The 22,231-nt window shown below is 35.2% G+C and overlaps 2 protein-coding genes and 1 long non-coding RNA gene across 4 annotated transcripts; 2 read left to right on the top strand and 1 right to left on the bottom strand.

Moving 5' to 3' along the window:
• Positions 1-1,552: 1,552 nt before the first annotated feature.
• On the top strand, positions 1,553-7,042 carry LOC114471839 (uncharacterized). Of its 2 annotated transcripts, none has more exons than XR_003675033.1 (3): positions 1,553-2,385; positions 4,117-4,174; positions 6,995-7,042. It is a non-coding gene; the product is annotated as an uncharacterized LOC114471839 (long non-coding RNA). The 2 variants fall into 2 exon arrangements; XR_003675032.1 differs by lacking the exon at positions 6,995-7,042 and adding an exon at positions 5,771-6,549.
• A 904-nt stretch (positions 7,043-7,946) lies between these two features.
• Positions 7,947-15,459, top strand: LOC114471796 (major histocompatibility complex class I-related gene protein-like). Its single transcript, XM_028460718.1, has 8 exons — positions 7,947-8,132; positions 10,186-10,446; positions 12,270-12,548; positions 13,205-13,525; positions 13,642-13,737; positions 13,847-13,864; positions 14,667-14,713; positions 14,910-15,459. Exons 1-8 carry the CDS (start codon positions 8,066-8,068, stop codon positions 14,955-14,957), a joined length of 1,137 nt encoding a protein of 378 aa, XP_028316519.1. The 5' UTR covers positions 7,947-8,065; the 3' UTR covers positions 14,958-15,459.
• A 615-nt stretch (positions 15,460-16,074) lies between these two features.
• Positions 16,075-21,508, bottom strand: LOC114471818 (proteasome subunit beta type-8-like). Its single transcript, XM_028460750.1, has 6 exons — positions 21,254-21,508; positions 20,894-21,035; positions 19,983-20,094; positions 19,362-19,491; positions 17,095-17,299; positions 16,075-16,348 (listed from the first exon to the last, which is right to left on the bottom strand). Exons 1-6 carry the CDS (start codon positions 21,401-21,403, stop codon positions 16,260-16,262), a joined length of 828 nt encoding a protein of 275 aa, XP_028316551.1. The 5' UTR covers positions 21,404-21,508; the 3' UTR covers positions 16,075-16,259.
• Positions 21,509-22,231: the final 723 nt, after the last annotated feature.

Below are 22,231 nucleotides of genomic sequence, written 5' to 3'. Positions count from 1 at the left end.
TCCAAGCTGTCAGAAGTGCAGACATTGATCCTCCAGATGTTCTGTTCATCACTTCAGGATTGTAACTGCTGCTGAAAAGGAGAGTACTTTAAATAGGGTACATGTCATATAAATGCTTTAAATACGTGGAATAAATAAATATCAATAAATAAGTTCATGATGAGCAAAGTTATAAAATATTATTACAAAATGTGTGAGTGTAAATTCCTCCTCTGACGGTGCCGCGTTGTCTGAGCCGTTCCTGAACGCAGCTCGTGTCTCCGCGCTGCATCAGCTGCTCTCTGTTTGTTTATTTGTTGTTTACCGATTGTTTATTACGCATGGTCTCAAACACCGAGCTTAGTTCTGTCTTCGCGGAGCTCGGTTCTGTTTTGCGGAGCTCCGGCGGAACGAGTGATGTAATGTTGCGCCCCCATGGACTGATTAGAGGGCAGAACATGCATGAAAGGAGGAGGTATGAGCACGTTGTCTTCAGCTCCTCTATAGAGTTAAATTAGTTCATTTAGTTGTGAAACTTCAAGCAAATCCCTGTTAGAACCTCCTTTTGTTACAAGCAGCCAACGAGGTATTGTATTTTTGTAATTTGATTTCTTTCTAAGTGTTTATTGATGCAAAACAATGTCTGACGTACTGTATTGTACTGTATTTTTCTAAGTTCTCACGGCGTGGATGGTGTGTATAAGCAAGAAGGAGGCATCAATAAACGCCCGTTTTCCAAAAAAGAACTTTCCTGTGTTGCCGTGTATCGAAAGGAGTTACATTAATGATATGTCTGATGAAATAAAGTCATAAATGGACTAAAAGATCTTTTGTGCAGTTTATTGATCATTCATTGATTACTGACAGCTACACAGGTACAACATCAGTAAATAAATACACACCACCTGTGCTTTAGGTTATTACATCATTACAAACCATAGAAACATTCTGGTTTAGTTGATCAGACGCTGAACAACAGGTAAAGACTAAAAACTAGAAGCTAAATACAATTATCACTAGTTATTGTGATCAATCACAAGCACCATGATAGGTAGGTTCATCTTAGTATGTACAGTATGACATATAATTACTTGGATTTATATATAGAGCTTTTTTTTAAGCAGACTCAAAGCGTGTTACTGAAACCATTATTCATTCACACCAGTCATACCGGTGGTGGTAAGCTACATTATAGCCACAGTGGCCCCTCTGACCACCACCAACATTCATACGATGCAATGTGGGTGAAGTGCCTTGCCCAAAGACACAACACCAACAATGACTTGGATAGAATAGGATTTGAACCCCCAACCCTTCAGATATTGGACTACCCACTACCACTGACCTACAGTCACATGATCATAGAATCACAGCCCAGAGTAATGATAAGTTTCCCTCTCAGAGACATTAACCACGGTGTGTGTGATGAGGAGCACCAGGAACGGGTCTAGCCACCGTTTGGATTTCCAGGTTTTCCTGTGAACATCTTTGACCACCACGTAGTGTCCAATAGGAACAGGAATAGGAAGGGTTGGTGCAACCTGCTTTCTAACGCTAGCTAAAATAGACAACAGGCTAACAGTAGCTCAGCATGTTATTCTCACACACTGTGCTACAGAAAGCAGAGGTTAGATTGTTTACTAGCTTTATTAGTTTATTATTTAGCCTTTGTGGCTAATGGCTAGCTGTAGTCTACGGCCAGTTGTACGTCAGCACCTGAAATGTATGGAGAGAGATTTGTCTGAAAAATATTCACAAATAGATCTACAATTTTTATGTATTTTTTTAGATTTTAACAAGTGTTTTTCAGATCCACAAATACATCCATGATTTACACGTGTTTTCTCATTTATGTGTGTGCATTCATCATGAATTATCATGTGTAAATCTTCACTAGTGCTTGTGGATTGAGCAAAGTGTGTTTGTGGATCGGCCCACGTGTTAATGTCTTTTTTAGACAAACGTTAACGCAGCTGATCCACATGTGTAGAGCACCACTATCCACTAGGGGGCAGTAATGAGACATTAACGACACAAAAACACATGCTACAACAATGTCTATTAACGTTAATGTTATTCACTGCAGTGTCACCACAATCACTGCAGCCTTCACTTGACTTCTGCTGATCATAGTATAACAAATATACTTTTTAAATTAATGTGTATGGATTTTTATTAATAATGAAATGTAATAATAATATCACTCTAACGTACTGTATACTAATGACATAACTCTATCCAACCATCAAAGGAGTTCTGTTGATGTCAGAAAGTCTTTGTGTTTACAGTTATTTTATTCTGAAGCTGCTTGGTAGTGATGTCACTTCCTGTTTGAGCGCCTCCATCTCCAGTAGTAACACTATGTTCTAAAGGATGAGGGTCCTCTGTGTGCGTGACTAAGTTAAAGTAAGTTTATTGTTTGCCAAGACTTCACTATCATTATCTGACTAGTTTAGCATTGTTTACTCCCACTTGTTCTGCTTTCCTGTGTGTTGTAGTGAGGTTTACACATCGTTTATTTGTTGCTAGGTATCATTAGCTTCTGTGTGACGTCAGATGAGATGCTCTCTGCTCATGCGCACTTCAGGTGATTGGTCCATGTGGTGCAGTTGCGCATGTCTCCACCAGAGGGCGACAAAGACCATAGAATCCATCTACAACATTTTCATGAACCCATGTCTGCACTTTGGCTGTTTTGCTGTTTATTTGGGTTTTTTGACCAAGTTAATATATTTGAGGTGATTTGATTTAATGTTTATTCTCAAACAACATATTTTATACATCTGTACGTATTGATGGTGTTAATATTATCATTTGTATATGATTGGTGATATTAATGTTATTATTTTTCCTTTAAAGAACCACACACACATACCTACAAAGATTTGTACCATCACCCTCATCCCTGCCAGTTCACCCACTACAATAATAAATACACTGGTAACAACTTCTCCCTGACTTTGTCTCTGACCAGAGTCCTGTCAAAGAAAAGTGTCAGACCAGTGTTATTCCTTTAAAGTGTCCCATTCTGGGTGACCGTGGCTCAGGTGGTAGAGGGTCGTCTTCTGATTGAGAGGTTGGGGGTTTGATCCCAGTACCTGACTATGTGTCGAAGTGTCCTTGGGCAAGACACTGAACCCTAAGTTGCTCCCAGTGGTCGACTAGTGCCTTACATGTCAGTCCTGTCCCACTGGTGTGTGAATGTGAGAGTGATTGGGTGAATGAGCTGATATGTAAAGCACTTTGAGACTGTTTCCGTGGTGATAAAGCTCTATATAAATCATGTTCATTTACCATTTTATCACTGTTGATCACACTATAACACTTGATTTGTCAAAAAAATACTTTTTCATCATTTTAATGGGTTTTTATTAAAAATGGAAAAAATAGTAAAAAATCTATTTCATCAATGTAAACATTGTGGTTTAAATAATCAATTAACACTAAAATAGTTTTAATAATTATATTAATAATAGATCAAATTTGTATAGTGCTTTTTTGGACACTCAAAGACACTTTACATGGAGAATAAGACAAAACAAAAAAAAAAACAAGGTGTTTATGAAAAAGCCAGTTAAACAGGTGGGTTTTGTAATGATTTGAAGTTTTAGAAATTATTCTATTTTTATTTCCTCTAATTTGTCATACATGAGATGCAGAATGAATAGTTTATTAATGTCTGACTCTGTGTGGTGAGGATTATAAGTTTAATTATTAAACACTATCATTTATTTGTTTAACTGTTGCCATGGGGACTTATACCATATTTACTGTTATATAAAATGTAGCATCACATACATTTAGAGAAGTGTCATCAAAAACATTTTTACTAATAAAAACTCATTAAAATTATGATGAAATATTTTTGTTAAACCAAGTGATTGTGACGTTATTAGATATTGTTGTGTTGGTAAATGGAATTAATATTCAGCAGATAGTGTGTGTGTGTGTGTGTGTGTGTGTGTGTGCGTGTGTGTTCTCACATAAATGAGAAAACACGTGTAAATTGTAAATATATTTGTGAATCTGAAAAACAAATGTGTAAATCATGGATGTATTTGTGAATATTTTCTTTCCTCATAGAATTGCATAATAAAAAGTTGAAATAAATAAATGACATTACATTTGTAATTACAGAAGGCCTAAGCACAAAGAAGAGATGGTGTTTCCACACTGACGTGGGGAGGAGCTACATGTTGGTTCTGTTTCTTTTACACATCTGCATGTATTAAAATATAGATAAAGCTTTTGTTCACAGGAGTCGTGTCTCATCACAGCATTTGTCTAGTTTGGCATTAATCCGTGTACCCAGAGCATAGACTGTGAGAACTGTGCATTAATAATGTTTCTATTCACCAGTTCATCAGTAATATGACGTATGTTTTGATTTTTATTTGTCTGAGAGTAAAAGTCCGCCCCCGTCTGAGGGTCCCCTCTGTGTGGTGAGATTAAAACATGAAGCTCTCGTCCATAGTTTCTCCTTAAATATCCAAATATCTCACAAACAGAACAAGATTTAATTTAAAGACATAAAAACGCTGCTTGTCTGATTTTTTTATATTTCTGTATTTATGTTTTGGTTTTAAGTCAGTAAAACAAAATAACCACTGTTTATTTGTTATTTTGATTTGGTTTGAAAACAAAATAACCAAAGAACAAAGGATACATGGATTGACCTTTAATGTACTATTTTTATTTTCATCAACACCAGGTAAGCGTTGACCTGTTGGATGGATTCATTTACATAATGAGTACAGTGAGGTTTTCTGTTCTAGTAAAATGACTTTAATAATAAATCTATGTTTTAAGTTCTTTAGACCTGCTTAGTTTAGTGGCCTGGAATCTAAAAGTAGTTATACAGTATATGAATAAAGTTCTGCTATTAATAAATGTATATTTCAAAGCCAAACGTGTATAAACCTCTAGAGACACTGCACCTTCAACTAAATAATAATAATAATAATAATAATGCTAAAGCTTTTCATCCAAACTCTGTTCAGTCAAAGTGAACACAAACACACATTAATAACACACATACTGTAGATGTGAGTGTGAATATAAAGTGTTTTACGTCAACGTTCTCATTAGTTCAGTGTTTTTTTCTTATTTATTTGAACAGTTTGATGTTGTTTGTCACTTTTAAATATTATTTATTTATGTCACTAAACTCTGTGTTTAATGTGGAAATGGATTTGAAAGAGTCGATATGTGACAGTGAATGAGTTTTAAAGCTGCTAATGTCACAGAATTATTAGAACTTTTTTGATGTATTTTTTTATGCTATGGTTTTGTTGAACAGGGTGGAATTAATTCAAGCATTATTAAAGGTCAAATTAATTCAGTTAAGGTCCAAATTAAAATACAATCAGAATCTTTATCGTCCTTATTTCAGTTTAATTAAATTATATTCAGATTTATACCAAGAAAAAATACAATAGAAGAATTTTGTGAAATGACAATAATGAGACTATGATTAATAATAAAATGTTTTTACATGTGAACAAAAACTATATATATTTATATTTCAGTCAACCAATTAAAAAATAAACATAGTTTAATCACATTGAACATTAATATGATCCCAGATCAGAGTTGGTTATTTAAACACTTATTTTAGGACATTCTTGTTGTTTTCACTACATTTTAGTTCTAGTTTAGTTTTACTTTCGTTTTACAACCTGAGATCCTTCCTCTCAGTTGGCAACAGATGACGCACCGCCCTCTGTGAAATCCTATTGGTGGAGAGAAACCATAAGCTCCTGTTTTTTCTCTGTTTTTTATTCTCTCTCAGAGTTCTTCAGGAACAAGGAAACAATCGCTCCTGTTCTTCTGAACAAACGTTGAATCTTTAGAGAAATTTGAAGGAAAAAAAAGCTCCAAAATACAGATTTATTGATGAACGACTCATTCTTTTCTTTTTTTATTCCTCGTTAAAAATCAGAAACGTGTTCGTTTTTATTCCTGAAAGGATCAAAATATTTATGTTTTATTTTAATTTTACCGTCACTGATTTTTCTGTTTGCTGAACCACTATTATCTCTGAAAACAAGCCACACATTCAGTATTTTAAGGAAGAATTTGTTCTGCAGATGAACATTCTGTGCATTTCTTCACATTTAAAACCAACAAAGTTCAACAAACTCAACTGTTGATAAAAGTGCTTTCTGTTTTAGAAACATTTAACATTGTAGAGCTAATAAAGCTAACATGTGCTAACACTGCAAACTAACATCACCAGGTTTGATGTTTGCTGATTAAAAGCCTTTAAAAAGAACGTTATCAGTTCAGTCGAGTACCAACGTGTCCAAATGCACAGAACGCTGCACTCACTTGTTTTTAATTCATTACTCGTGTTTATTCTGTGATTCAAACGTTTCTAATCAAAGTCTTTTTTGTGACATTTTTTCCAGTTGTGGTGAAAGTAATGCAATAAGTTTCTCCTCAGTGTTTACTTAATGGTGTTGATGGTTTTCAGATGGACTCACGTCAGTGCATGTTTTATATCCTAATCCTTCATCTTTAGTAGAGAAACAATGTTATTTTCAATAATAAATGGATAACATTCAGATACTAAAGAACACCAGTCTGTCTTCTTCTTCTTCTTCTTCTTCTTCTTCTTCTTCTTCTTCTTCTTCTTCTTCTTCTTCTTCTTCTTCTTCTTCTTCTTCTCCAAGAATCTGTATCTACATCATTTAAAGTCACGTCTGTAAAACTACAGGACATTTGGTCTTAAATGTGTGTGTGCTCATTCTGTTTAGTTCTGAATATTTAATCACTCGTAGCGTTAAAAAACTTAAAATAAATGTTTATTTTTCTCACAAATCCTGCCCTATGCTCCTTTAAACTGAACTCATAGAATCAATGAACAGAATCTGACAAAATAAAGGTAAAAAAGTCATGATTAGCCTTATTGTCTTTTTTATTTAAGTATTTATTTAATTATTTTTAATAGAGGTTTTTCTTTTTCTCTGATGTTAAAATAAAAATGATAGTGATATGTGTTCATTCCTCACAGGAAAAACAGCTGAGGTCTGCGTAATATGAGCCACAAAGATACAAACAGGTAAACGTGTGTGTCAGCCATTTCAAAACAAAGCACAAAATGGAGGCATGTTCTAATATTTAGGTGTGGAACATTATAATGTGTCAGGTTGACGTCAGTACAACAACACCTGAATCCTGTTAGTTCACTTCTTCTTCTTTAACACAAACACTTGTTTTAAAACATGATTTTAAAACTTTTACAAAGCTTTATTTCAATGTGTTTTATTTGTAATTTGTCTGAAAGTGTTTTAAAACAACAGAATCACTTTCACAAATTTATAATAATTACAACTTTTAAAGACTCAGGAGTATTTATATGTTCATGATAAAATAGAAATAAACTTGTTTTATTCTCTGATTAATTAATTGTCCACTTTACAGCAGGTTTAGGAGGAGTTTAACTAATTCATGGAGAAAAAAAACAACAACGCAGAATTATTTTTAACAATGGGAAAAAAATATGAACATAACTCACACACATACTGGATACAAGTACTTTTTATAACGTTGCATCTACTGCATATGTACATGACTTAGTTACCATGGAAACATGATGTGGGACACAGTTTTAGGAGCTGGGATAATTTAATTGTTAATTTTTGACAATTAAAAAATAAGATTTGACTTTTGTTTTGTTAGAAATAAAAACAAAAACTATCTGACTGTAATATCCTAATCCTGTCCATGTAAAACGTTTAACATATTGTATTTATATTTTATTTATATCTATCATAATGTCTTATCTATCAGAGTTGGTTATTTAAACACTTATTTTAGGACATTCTTGTTGTTTTCACTACATTTTAGTTCTAGTTTAGTTTTACTTTCGTTTTACAACCTGAGATCCTTCCTCTCAGTTGGCAACAGATGACGCACCGCCCTCTGTGAAATCCTATTGGTGGAGAGAAACCATAAGCTCCTGTTTTTTCTCTGTTTTTTTATTCTCTCTCAGAGTTCTTCAGGAACAAGGAAACAATCGCTCCTGTTCTTCTGAACAAACGTTGAATCTTTAGAGAAATTTGAAGGAAAAAAAAGCTCCAAAATGCAGATTTCCTGTTGGTTTTGTTCACTTCTCTGCCTGAGTCTACAGTCTGTTCCTGGAACTTCAGGTAAGTTTGATTCAATCTGACATCGTTTCTACAATGATTTCTACTTTACAACCCGTGTGTAAACTCAGGACATTTGTTTTAACCACAAATCAGCACAAAAAAAGGATTTTAGAGTTGATAAAGAAACAGTGTTGGTCTACAAGTCCACACACAAACATTGACTTTGTGTTTAAATTCAAATGAGTCACAATGACACAAAAGCCTCTGCGTCATTAATTCCCAACAGGTTATTTACGGTAGTGTGACGTCACATTTACATTTTAGCTTTGACTGTTTTCTACTCAGAGTCAATCTGAGAGTTTGAAATAAATGTTTAAAAACATTACAAATTAATATACAATTATGATTGTAAAGTTTCTCATACTAAAAATATTTAGCAACAAACCACGTTTAAATAACGTATGTAAATTATTTCTGTTTTGACCAGATTTACAGCAGCAATATTTGTGAAATTTGTGACAATTTGTTTTCTCGTAAATTTCTCGTCAATATTGAATTTAAATGTTAAATCTAAATGTTACTTTAAATCCAAATGGTAAAGCTAAATGTTAAATCTAAATGTTAAAATTAAATCTAAATCTGAATGTTAAAACTAAATGTCAAATGTAAATCTTAAATGTTAAATCTTAATCTAAATGTTAAATCTAAATGTGAAAATGTCAAATCTAAATTTTACAGGTGAAACAAAATATTTAGCTAATATGCAAATTCAAGGAAAGTACCAAAATGAAAGCTCAAGATTTAACATTTAGATTTAGGTTTAACCTTTAGATTTACTATTAACATTATATTCATATGAGAAAAAAATCACGAATTTCACAAATCTTGTAAATCCGGTCAAAAGTAACATTAAAAAAATATATATATATATGTATATATATGTATGTATATGTATATATATTCAAAAACGTTTTTTAAACATGGTTTGCTGCTAAATGTTTATTTTATCATGCACAACTTTACAATGGGGGCCCCATACATTAGGGCCAGTTATAAACACTTTATTTACTAACGCATTTAGACCTTTGAAGGAATTTATACAACAAATAAAATGTTCATAAAATGATAAACACTTTATTGGTGTTTGGGTTGATTTTAATTAAAAATGTGTTTTAAATATTTAAACTTATTTATTCAGACTTTTAAATGTGTAAATGTTTTTTCTGTTCATTTAGTTGAATGTGTTTGTATCTTTTTAACATTGTTGTTTAACTAGTTGAGTCTCTTCAATAAAAACTTTCATTTTCATTTTAAAACTGAACATCATTCAACCACATTAACTGTGACTAAACTGTAGTTTCTCTGAAATTTATTCTATTAAAATATAAAGTTACAAGTTTGACACACATCTGATTTTAGTGTTTTAATATTTATACATGAATATCTACAGTAAATAAATCATTAGAAAATTGTTCTATTTTAACTTTGTTTAAATAAATGAAATAAGATCATTTAACCACATTAACTGTGTTTAAAGTTCACTTTCTGCTCTCTCTTCTATTGGATTCTTTTTTAATGATAAACATTTGACTTACATCAGTTTTTATGTCTTTAAAGAATCTTTACAGTAAATAAATTATTAGAAAAGTGGAAAAATATTTAGTTTGTAAAAACCTGGGTTTATTATTTTTGTTGAATTTAGTTTCTTATTTCAAATACTTAAACAAAGACAATAAAAACAAGACAGTACCAACAAAATATAAATAAACATTGTAGGAGGAAAAAACAATGAAGAATAATTCATAATTTCTCACCACATGAAATAAAAAAGTAGGACGTCTTTCTTTTGGTGGACATTTCACTAGGTGGCGCTGTCCTATGTGATATTGACACCAATGAAGCCAATCAGCTTCCTGCTTTGCTACAATAAAATGTCTAATTACTCCTAATAGTCGTGAGAAAAGTGTCAGACACATAGTTTATAAAGTCAATGAGTTTAGTTTGATATGAATGTGTTTGTAACAGCAGAGATCACTGTGATGTGTGTGATTGTGTGGATACGTTCATGTTGTTGTTCAGTGTCTGAATTCATGACTCTGACCTTTTCTTACAGTGCTGCACACTCTGAGATATTTCAGCACAGCTTCATCTGACGTACCAAACTTCCCAGAGTTTGTGATTGTTGGTTATGTTGATGATGTTCAGATTATTCACTATGACAGTAACACCAGGAGATCAGTCCCTAAACAAGACTGGATGAAAGATGCAGTAGATGAACAGTACTGGGAGAGAGAGACTGGTAACCTCATGGGTCATCAGCAGACGTTCAAAGTCAACATTGAAATTGCAAAGCAGCGTTTCAACCAAACTGGAGGTTAGTTAAAGTTCTCTTGTTCTTTCTAATGCTGATGTGTGACAGTGTGTGTTAATGCTTGTTGTGTAGCTGTAAACACACGTGTAGACACACACTGAAAGCGTGTCCTTCAAACCCTGAATAGAAAGCACAGCATCACTAAGTGAATGCTGCAGGAACCATTCCCAAAGCTGGAAAAATGCTGACGTCAGCACTTCCTCCGTCGTCCCTCGGAGTCACTAGATTGTCATTGGACGCTGAAAGAAGCTCCATTGTTGTGGACGTTGGATGTGATGATGTTAAAGGTGTCAGTGAGAGACTTGAAGCTCTTCTGTTTCCAGTCACATGTAGTAGCGCCTCCTGTTGGTCACATAAAGTCATGCAGCTGTGCTTTGTGTTGCTCCTAAAACTGGATCCTACTTTCACATCTTTGTTCACATTCAGCCTTTAAAAGTCTGACTTTAGAGTTTAGAAACACCAGAGTTTGTGAGAGTGGAGCAAAGAAAAGCAGTGGAAACAGTAAACCCAGATAAACAGAGCCCCAACACTAACTGGGAACCACTTCAACACCACAGATCTTTGTCTGCACCAGTTTGGAGCTCTTTGTCATGTTTGACTGAGATCACACATTTGGTGACGTTTGTTTTGGAGCATTTCTTTTCTTTCTGTTTGTATGAACACACTGATTGAAGTGAGACAAAGCACAGGCAGCATCCCAGTAAGATCACTGGTTTGTTAGAGTGGAATAAAGAGCAGGCTGGAATCAATGGTTTAAACCACTGGTTCTCAACCTTTTTTAGACCACCACCCCCAAAATAAAGGTCCCAGAGAGCGGGGACCCCCACTGTAGCTGAAGGTGGTTGAACACAGACATGAACATTGAAGAACAGTCATGTGGAGACAGGACCATCTATAAGGGGGAATAAAGGAGAGATTTTTGGGGTCCATCCATAAAGTCAGTAAAATGATGGTCCATTGTTCTATGAATCTGTGATAACCACATTTATTTATTCATCTGAATAATATCCACTGTTATCCAGGAACGTTTATTATTATTATTATAGTCATCTTAAAGATGGAAATCCTGGTTTTAATCACTAATAAAATGGTTCAAAATGACCAAAAATGGTGGAAAAGTTGGTGAAATGGGATTTTAAAAACCACAGAAATTAGTTAAAATTTAAAAATTAGAGTGGATAAAAACAGACAGAAAAAGAGTTAAAAAGGGTTCAAAGTGTAAATATTGGAACATTTAGTTTAAACTGGTAAATAATGGACATGACAAATGGTGAATGTGGTTAAATTTGTAAAAATAATCATGAAAAAAAGGTTAAAAGTGACAATAATGGATCAATATATGTGAGATTAGGTGTAAAAGTGGTAGAAATGGTTTATAAGTGCTGAACATGTCTGGAAATGTGATGTAGAAGTGTCAGAAATGTGAGAAATGTAGTAAAAATATGTTAAAAGGAGCAAAAATATGGCAAGAAAAAATGATGAAAATAGGTTAAAATATGGTGAGTTTGGTGAAGTTGTAGAAAAATGATAAAAATGAGCAAAAATTAGCTTGAATTGTTTAAAAAAAAACTAGTTTCTTGAAAGAATCTGACGACCTCCTCACAGTGTCTAGTGACCTCAAATGGGGTCCTGACCCCAAAGTTGAGAACCTCTGCTTTAAAGTGTGTGTGTGTGTGTGTGTGTGTGTTTGTGTGTGTGTGTGTGTGTGTGTGTGTGTGTGTGTGTGTGTGTGTGTGTGTGTGTGTGTGTGTGTGTGTGTGTGTGTGTGTGTGTGTGTGTGTGTGTGTGTGTGTGTGTGTGTTTAATATGATCTCTGTGTCTCTCAGGTGTTCACATTTTCCAGAGGATGCACGGCTGTGAATGGGACGATGAGACTGGAGATGTTGATGGTTATGATCAACATGGTTATGATGGAGAAGACTTCATCACTATGAATCTGAAGGAACAGATATGGATTGCCCCCAACCAACAGGCTTTCATCACTAAACTCAAGTGGGACAATGACAAAGCTGATATGTCATACCGTAAACACTACCATACTGAGGAATGTCCTGAGTGGTTGAAGAAGTACGTGAACGCTGGGCGGAGCTCCCTGATGAGAACAGGTAAACTCCTCTGAGACACATGAAGACAACAGTGTGTCTTTATCAGTGTGAATGAACAGTCAGATCACAGTGGTCCTCATTTATCAACCGTTGGTACGTTCAGATCTGAGCGTATACGCTACGATCAGATCTCACATCAGGTCTGAGCTCATGTACCATAATCTGATTGAGACTGAAAATAAAGTATTAAACAATCCTCAGCTTTAAGTCATTTAAACATAAGCACAAACACATTCAGAACAGATCAAAACACATTATTAAAAGCAGTTCAACTAAATAAAATGATTTGAAATAAACCCTGGCTGAAAACATCATAAATGATGAGTCATGTTTAAGGCTTTTTAATGGTTCATTTATTTAAATGTGATATTTATGACCTAAAGCGTGCAGACTGAGGCTGATAGAAACATTTGACTGATTTTTTTACTTCAACTCTTTTCTTTGTTTGTCCTGAAAGTGTTTTTAAAAGTTGTGATAAATGTTCACAGTGAACATGATGAAATGACCTCTAAACTGACCTCTCTTTACTCTCCAGTAGAGCTGCAGCTAAACACCACTTTAATAATCCACTGATCACATTATTAGTAGAATCAATAAATCCTCCTCCTCCTCTTCATCATTAAAGTTCACTGTTGCTCCTTGTGGTTCCTCTGCAGATCTTCCCTCCATCCAGCTCCTCCAGAGGACTCCCTCCTCTCCAGTCACCTGCCACGCTACAGGTTTCTACCCCCGCTATGCTGTGATGTTCTGGAGGAAAGACCAGGAGGAGGAGGTGTTGGAGGGCGTGGACCACGGAGAGATGCTCCCCAACCATGATGGGAGCTTCCAGATGAGCGTTGACCTGAACATTTCTCTGATCAGAGCTGAAGACTGGAGCAGGTACGACTGTGTGTTCCAGATTAAAGGTGTGGAGGAAGATCTCACAGTCACTCTGGACAAAAGTGTGATTTTAAGCAACTGGAGAAAGTCTGATGGAGGTGAGAGACTCACTGAGTTCACCCTCAGAGCTCAGTGACACACACAGCATCACACTGTGCGTGTGTGTGGGTGCGTGTTTGTGTGTGTGTGTGTGTGTGTGTGTGTGTGTGTGTAGGTGTTGTTGCTGGTGCTGTTGTTGGAGGTCTTCTTCTTCTTCTTCTTCTGCTGGGGGCCGTCTCTGGATTCTTCCTGTGGAGGAAACGCTCTGGAGGTAATAAATTAAAGCTGTTTTTATGGATCTTAAAACACTTTTATTTCACTTTTGTTGAATTTCTTTGAATCCATTATTTTCCTTTTTTCTCTGTTTTTCTTTCATTCAGGGTTCAAACGTGCCAACAGTGAGTCCTTCTGATATTTACATTTTTACTGTGTTTATGAGTGACTTTTAATGATAATATCAATGATTTTTCTATGAATCCTTTGGTCTTTTGTTGAATTTTTTTGAACTTTCCTCTCAATCTAAATAATTAATTTCCTTTTTCTCTTTTTTGTTTCATTTCTGGGTCCAACGTACTATATTTGCAGAGGCTCGTCATTTTCCTGGTGTTTATATCACATGATTTCAGTCATTTTTAATGTTAAAGTGTTGGAAAAAACTCAAAATTCCAACAAAATCTTCTAATTTTCTTGAAATTATTGCAAAACACTTTCCTTAATTAAATAGAAATTGGGCAAAAATCTAGATAATTTAAAGTGAGGATCCTGTTGGGAATGAGGTGGAAAAGCACTCGTCGTCAGTTCTCAAGTAAAAGTCTAGATATTTGAATAAAAAATGACTGATAAAAGTAAAAGTATTGAAGTTGCTCCATTACTTTAGTAAAAGTAAAAAAGTAAATGCTACTAAATGTACTTAAGTAATAAAATAAAACAAATATCAGTAATGAGACCAGGTTTTTAAAGCAGTAAATTTCATATCCTTTATTTTGTAGAATCTTGTAGAAACACATGGAAACAAGTTAAATCTGTTTCCTTTGAACACCTGGAGAATTTAGCTCTCATTATAAATAGTAATAAAAAGTGCAAATGCTGAATTAAAGCCAAAGCAGCTTGAGTTTAACATTTTGAAGCTGTTCATAATGTTATGGCTGATATGTGTAAATGTCCAAATGACTTTAACCTTAGATTTGATGTGTTTTTCAGCCTCTGACACGTCGTCTTCCTCAGCTGGAGAGTCAGAGATGAAAACTGTGAGTACATCATCAAATGGACAAAGTGATGAAATGATAAAAACATGATGAAAAGCTTGAGGTCAAACCAGAGCATCACATGATGTGTTAGATGGAGCTGAGCTTCTAAACATGACATTGATGTTTAATGCTAATAAAGCTGATAGATGTGATGATAAAGCTGTGTAATAATGTTTCTCTGTGTTTGCTCCTTCAGGGGACCAGTGAGGAGCAGAGAGGGATGATAACAGCACCCAGCTCCTGAACGCACCACAACAAACATCACTTTGGACTGGACTTCAAGTCCAAGCTGTCAGAAGTGCAGACATTGATCCTCCAGATGTTCTGTTCATCACTTCAGGATGTTGGTGTTTCCAAAGCTCTGTCCTGTCCCATGGATCACTTCTTTCTTTGGACTTTTCATCACATTCACTGCTTTTTCATTTAAAGGGTTACACGTTGGTTCTGACAACATTTGATCAACTTTGGTGATCAATATGTTTATCACATGTTGGTTTGGTCTAGAATTAATAGTTGGATAATTAGACACAAACATATTCCAATGGCTCCTGAATTTAGTATTTTATGGTTAAAATAAACAATAATGATAAACATGTGTTTCCTACAGGACAAAATAATAACAGTTTAAATATTAAATAATGGATAAAACAAATGTTAATAACTTTACCTTTAGAGAAAATAACCACATAATTAAAGGGAAACATTAGAAAAGATATGATTTTGTCAATAAATCTGATTTTGAGGAATAACTTTTATTGATCTGTTTCTATTAAATGAGTAAAAACTGAAGAAATGATTATATTGATGTTTTTCTTTTTGTGTTTATTTGATCATTTTAGTCTTTTGTTCAAATATGTAAAATCATTAAATCTATTTGAACAACAATAAACATATAAATGTTAATCACATGTTGGTTTAATAATAGAGAGTGTGAGTAGTTTTGGGGATCACAGATATTATAAAAGTGAAATAAAGGAATTCTGAAACTAAGTCAAGACTCTTAGAGTTTTTCTTTGTTTCACACAATATTCATTCTTTCACATGGGGGGGTTTATTAGACTATTTCTCTATATTTAATCAGCATTTAATCCCAGTATAACTGAGGCTATTAATACTTCCTGGTTTGTTGTATTTGTCAGTGAAACTGGTTTTCCTCTAAAGTTTGGGCGTCTCTGCTTTAAGGATGGACACATTCAGCTATGTCAGCATCACTTTCACTTTGATCCTCCAACTATTCTCAACACACACTTGTATTTGATGTGAACTAGAGTTGAAACAGAAACATGTTGGGTCTGACTAAACACTGGATCATCAAACACACATTAGAGGTTTTCATCACAGGAATAATTCCAGGACCAAAGTAGTTTTAAACATTTTATTCTCATGTTTTCCACACCAGCTGTGTTACATCTTTAACAGTGAATGGAAGTAAATGACACACGTTTCTATGTGGAATGGTTCTCTACAATTCATATTTGATTCCTTTGTCAGAATAAAGGATTGATAGAAACATGGTGGATGGTAAGAAGTGTTTGGATGGACAGAGTCAGAACATTCCCTTCCTGTAGCGATGGATCAACTCTGAAACATCCTCCTTACACACTTTGATCCAACCGTCCTCCTGCATGTGGTACACTGGAACACACACACACACACACACACACACACACACACACACACACACACACACACGTTAAACTCTAGTTTAGGGCCAAATACGGACCAATTTGATCTCAACTGGGCCATTTTAGGTGAAAAAAAAGAACAATTTTAACATCATTGTGGGCGCCGCAAAAGGCTGCCCCGGTGTGTTGATGTGTCTTCTTTCACTGCAACTACCAAGTCAAATTCCTCGTATTGTTCTAAACTGTACCTGGTCAATAAAGCTGATCCTGATCCTGATCATTGTGCACTAGTTAGTGACTGAATTTTTTGGTGTATAATTCAGATTTGTGAAATTGTTTGTGCAAAATTCCAAGTTTTGTGGCAAAAATTGAGAGTTCTTTCTCCAATTTCTCATTGAAAATGACTGCATTCATGTGATTTAAACAAAGGACAAAAATAAACTCCTAAAAATATTTTACAGTTTCATTGAATTGGTGAATTTGAGATTTTGTGATTCGAAATTTGATTTTTCTCTGTCATGTTTACTTTCTCCTGCGGGCTGAATTGTATGCTCTAAAGGGCCAGATTTGGCCCCCGGACCATGAGTTTGAAACATGTACTCTAATGTCTGTGTTTATTTGTTGAGCCTAAAAAAACTAAATGAAACCATTTAAAGTGCTCACAGGTTCATATTCAGGAGATGTTTTATTGAATAAATGAAATGTTTAGATGAAATAAAGTGATGTATTTAATAAATCATCAGTAAATCTACTCACTGTTGACAAATCCTCCAGAATAAGCATCACGGTGGGTTGCGTGTGCGATGCCCCGACGGCCTAGTTCGTACGCCTCCTCCACCGTCATGTCTTCCTTGTAACCGCTGTCAATCACACCGTAGGCGTAGCTGTTCCCACAGCCAGTGGAGAACGCACGGCCTGAGAGACGAGTTCCTGTTTGGTCCACATAGTACAGACCAGGACCCTGAGGAACACACTCATCATCATCATCATCATCATCATCATCACCATCATCATCATCATTATCATCATCATCATCATCATCATCATCATCATCATCATCATCATCATCATCATCACCATCATCATCATCACCATCATCATCATCATCACCATCATCACCATCACCATCACCATCATCACCATCACCATCATCATCATCATCATCATCATCACCATCACCATCATCATCATCATCATCACTATAGTGTATTTCATAAACAAATCAACTTAATATTCTTTACAAGATCAAAAAATGCAACAGAAAACATTCAACAGCTTAAAATCAATCAGAACATTTAAAATCATCAGTAAAATCAATTAAACTAAAGGTTTAATGCAGCACTTCTTAAACTTTTCTGGGGGTATTTCCCACTTTAAACACTCATTGACCCCCAAATAATCCTGACAAATAACACATTTTCAAATTTATTGAACTAACAGAAAAAAACAAGTAACATCATAGTTCATAATAAATCAAAAATCAAAAACTAGATTAAGATAATCACCTGCATTAAAACCTAATGTAAAAATACAGTAAATAATCAATGATTGTTTGTAACAATCTGTGTCATCAATCAATCAATCAATCAATCAATCTTTATTTGTATAGCGCCAAATCATAACCAATGGTATCTCAAGGCACTTTACAGTAGAGCAGTCTTAAGGACGGACTCTTCATTTTATGGATACACACATATGCATATATACGTATATACACATACATATGTATCCCACACCCAACATGAATTCATCATGGCGGCAAGGAAAACCTTCTGTTAAGCAGCAGGAACCTTGTGTGGATCCCATTCCTATGATGAACAGCCATCCACGTTATGCTGTGTTGGGTGTGTGCAGAGGAAAGGGTGGAGACAGAGCCGCTGAGTCTCTGTAACTCCACACTGAGGATCCCACGGACCTGCAAGACAAAAGCCAGAAGGAGAACAGGAGCAAACACACAAGGGAGTAAGCAGACATAGAGGGAGTGTTTGAAAGAGGAATGGGACCCTCTCCGGTCCCTCTCTAACCTAAATGACCTCTCTCTTAACGCCCTCTCCAACCTCTCTCCAACCGAGCATGCCAGACCCCCCCCCCCGGCAGTCTATGCCTATTGCATCTTAATTATGAGCTATGAGCTGGTTCCTAACTAAAAGCTTTATCAAAGAGGAATGTTTTGAGCCTAACCTTAAAGGTAGAGAGGGTGTCTGCCCCCCGAACCGTGGTTGGTAGATGGTTCCAGAGAAGTGGGGCCTGATAACTGAAAGCTCTTCCTCCTATACTACTTTTAGAGACAAATGGAACAACGAGTAGTCCAGCATTTTGAGAGCGTAGTGTTCTGGGGGGATTGTATGGCACTACAAGCTCCTTGAGATAGACTGGTGCCTGTCCATTTAGGGCTTTATAAGTGAGAAGAAGAATCTTGAATTCTATTCTATATTTTATGGGAAGCCAATGCAGAGAGTCATAAAGATTGTGAAAACAAAAAAGGAAATTCAGTGCATGTATGAAATAAACTAACAGGGAAAAGTAACATCACGTTTAATAATGCAAGTATTTCATAAATAAATTTAAACTAAAAAACTAAATTAAACTAATCACCTGCATAAAAAACAAATGTTAAAGTGCAGAAGTAGAAAATACAGGAAATAAAACAACATTGTTCACAATCTGTGACAAAAAGTTTAATAAAACAAAAAACAAATGAATGTTTTAAGTCGATTAATAAAAGTTTGTTTATTGTTCCGCTGCACTTTAAATAAATATTATTGTTGTACTTTAGTTCCATGTTATATTTTGTTCTCGTTCCATAACTAATGTAGTTTAATAATTAAATGATCTTTTAATTTCTACTTTATTTTTAGACTTTTCATTATTAATATTAGTGACTGTGTGTGTGTGTGTGTGTGTGTGTGTGTGTGTGTGCGTGCGTGCGTGCGTGCGTGCATGTGTGTGTGCGTGTGTGCGTGCATGTGTGTCTGTGTGTGTGTGTGTGTGCGTGTGTGCGTGTGTGTGTGTGTGTTGCTCACCTGTTTGTCCCACCCACAGATCATGCTCCCCATAGACAGGCCCATCCCTCTGTAACCCACCATCATGTTGGACAGCAGCTTGGACGCAGCAGCTACAGAGATCCTTTGATTGTTCCTCAGCTTGTAGAGCCTGCACACAACCACCATCACCACCATAACCACCATAACCACCATAACCACCATCACCACCACAACACTCACATATCACACATCCTGGGACTCTAACATGTTCATTACAAATAACTATTTACATTTATTTATATATTTATTTTAGTTTGAATAAAAACACTGGATGAAAAACCAAAACCAAGTTTTATGCAAATTGTGCAAGAAAGAGTTTGTGGATCAGCTCTGCTAGCATCTCAATGCTAACATGTAACAGCTAGCATCTCAATGCTAAGATGTAGCAGTTGATGTGTAATGTTAATCCTCCTCATGTCCTGATGTGTTGTGGTTCGTGCTCCCTGTACATCACGTCTCTTTTGGATTTAAGTTAAGTTTTGGAATAAACAACAACGCTACTCCTTACATCTGGGTCCACACCTACACTCAACCATGACACAGACTATAAACACTCAAATAAAATCAATCTAAAGGTAAACTCCACAGGCTGAGGTCTACCTGCACTCCTTGGCCAGGAGTCGTTCCCAGTACTGACAGTCTGCAGCGCTGCCCGACATGGTCCCCAGCAGGTGGGAGTTGATCTCAATCACCTTATTAACATCATTGGAAGCTGCAGAGGAGGAATGGGATTCAATCACATACAGTAGAATACATATAGACAGTGTTTCACATAAACTAATAATTAATTAATTTTGTGTTTATTTAAATCATTTTGTGTATTTTTGTCATTAATTCATACATTATTTTTATGTTTGTTGTCCTTTTGTCTATTTTAATGTAATTTTATGTTTTTTTTTTCATTTACTTTATTTTCTTTTCATTTTATAAATTTCTCTGTTATTTTTTGTGTTTTATATTGTTGTGTTTCTTTTTATCACTTTGTTTGTTTACTTTGGGGGGGCCACACAAAATTAGACCATGGACCGCATGTGGCCCCCGAGCCTCCTGTTGTCCATGTCTGACCTAGAGGTGATAATATCAGTGATATATATATATATACATGTATTTAATCAGTGACTTAAACACTGAAATGAAGTCAACACAACTCATTATTACTTAGTTTATGATTATTTTTCACTGACGTGTCAAATCCAGGGGGACACGACTTTTTATTAGGTGTGTTTGGTTTATTGTATTTAACTTATTGTTTATGGAGGTAGATTTGTGTCTTTATTATTCAATCAAAGAAAATAAATGTTACAATGAATAAAATCATATTTTGCACCTAAAAAAATGTACATTTGAATACTTTTATTAGATTGAAGTGATTTTTCTTGAATAATAAAGACACAAATGTACGTCCATCATCTCTTTCCATGACTTCAGATGAACACACAGGTTGTAACTTTATTCACTGATGGATATTTACAGGTGTTAGAAATGAACCAAAGTCAAAGAGTGGCTCATACCCAGATATTTCCCTGCAGAGGCCCTGGAGTCCACAGCCACGATGACTCCGTGTCTGAACTTGAAGGCCAGGGTGGTGGTGCCGTGGTTCAGTTCGATACAAACTCCTCCGTCACGGTTACAGGACTGTACAAACCCCGAGGGCTGAGGACGTGACACCAAAGAAGGGTTGAATGACACTCCACGAGGGTTTATTACACACATCTGGGTTTATCTGATAGTTCTTAGACTTTGTGCGTCTTTACGCGCCGCGGACGCATGGAGACGCACAAAGTCAGGTGATACACCGCGTCTGACGCTCTGCTGTTACAGCAGCTACAGCTTTGATTTGAAATAATGAAAAAGTCTGTGTTTATACTCACGTCTACACCCAAAGGAACAGAGAACTGCTGAGTCATGGTACCAAAGCTGTAGTGGTTGGGTCTGTCCATGAGATCCGTCTGTCCCGGAGCAATAATGTGTCCCCGGAGGTCAGAATAGGGTTTGTACCCACTGACATCAAACAGAGCCATACTTTAAAACACCTGGAGGAACCAAACTAATCAATAAATCAACTCATAAATCTACAGTTTGGTCGATACGGTTTGTTGAAGTCCAGATCGATGAGTTCCCAGCGCAGCAAATTCGAAAGTGAAAGAGATTTGAACAAATGTCCAAAATTGTCGTGTTTGTTTTAAAACTTCAAAATAAAACCACAAATCTACCAACTTTAATCCATAAACTTGATTGTTGATTAACTTTTCCCTCAAATGTTAATACATTACTCAGAAACATAGAAATTAAAGAGGTTTTTAATAAATGAAACTAAAATGTTAAAGTTGAGCCAATAGGAATGCTTGAAATCATTGCGTCATCAGTTTCTAGGAGGAAGTGAAACGCACAGGTTTAGAAGAGGCAGATCAGACCATCAGGTAATAAAGTTTATGATTAGTTGTCCTTTAAGTTGAATGAATAAAAAGTCATTATCTGTTTAATATTTAGTTTGTTTTACTACTGACAGTTTCACACTTTAGTGTTTGTTGTAATAATTCACAATTCAAAGATTGAACTTTTATCAAATACAAATGATTTAAGATGAAATATACATTTTATACGTCATTACAACCTTATTTTATATGAAATCTGTTTATATATATATTTGTCATTTGCACTAAACTTTGTACCTTTAAGTTTTACGTTTATTTGAAACCTGTTTAATTCAGCATTTAGTTTATTTTTATTGCATTATATTTAGTCTGTTTCTTTTAACTATGTGCCCTTCAATCACCTGTAGTTTTTTATTAATTGAATTAATAATAAAAAAATAATCTGAAACATTTAATATCCCATAAAATTATATA

This window comes from Gouania willdenowi, chromosome 11, assembly GCF_900634775.1.
Source record: "Gouania willdenowi chromosome 11, fGouWil2.1, whole genome shotgun sequence".
Taxonomy (NCBI): domain Eukaryota; kingdom Metazoa; phylum Chordata; class Actinopteri; order Blenniiformes; family Gobiesocidae; genus Gouania; species Gouania willdenowi.
The sequence above is the reverse complement of the archived record's forward strand: the minus strand, read 5'-3'. Positions and strand labels throughout refer to the sequence as shown.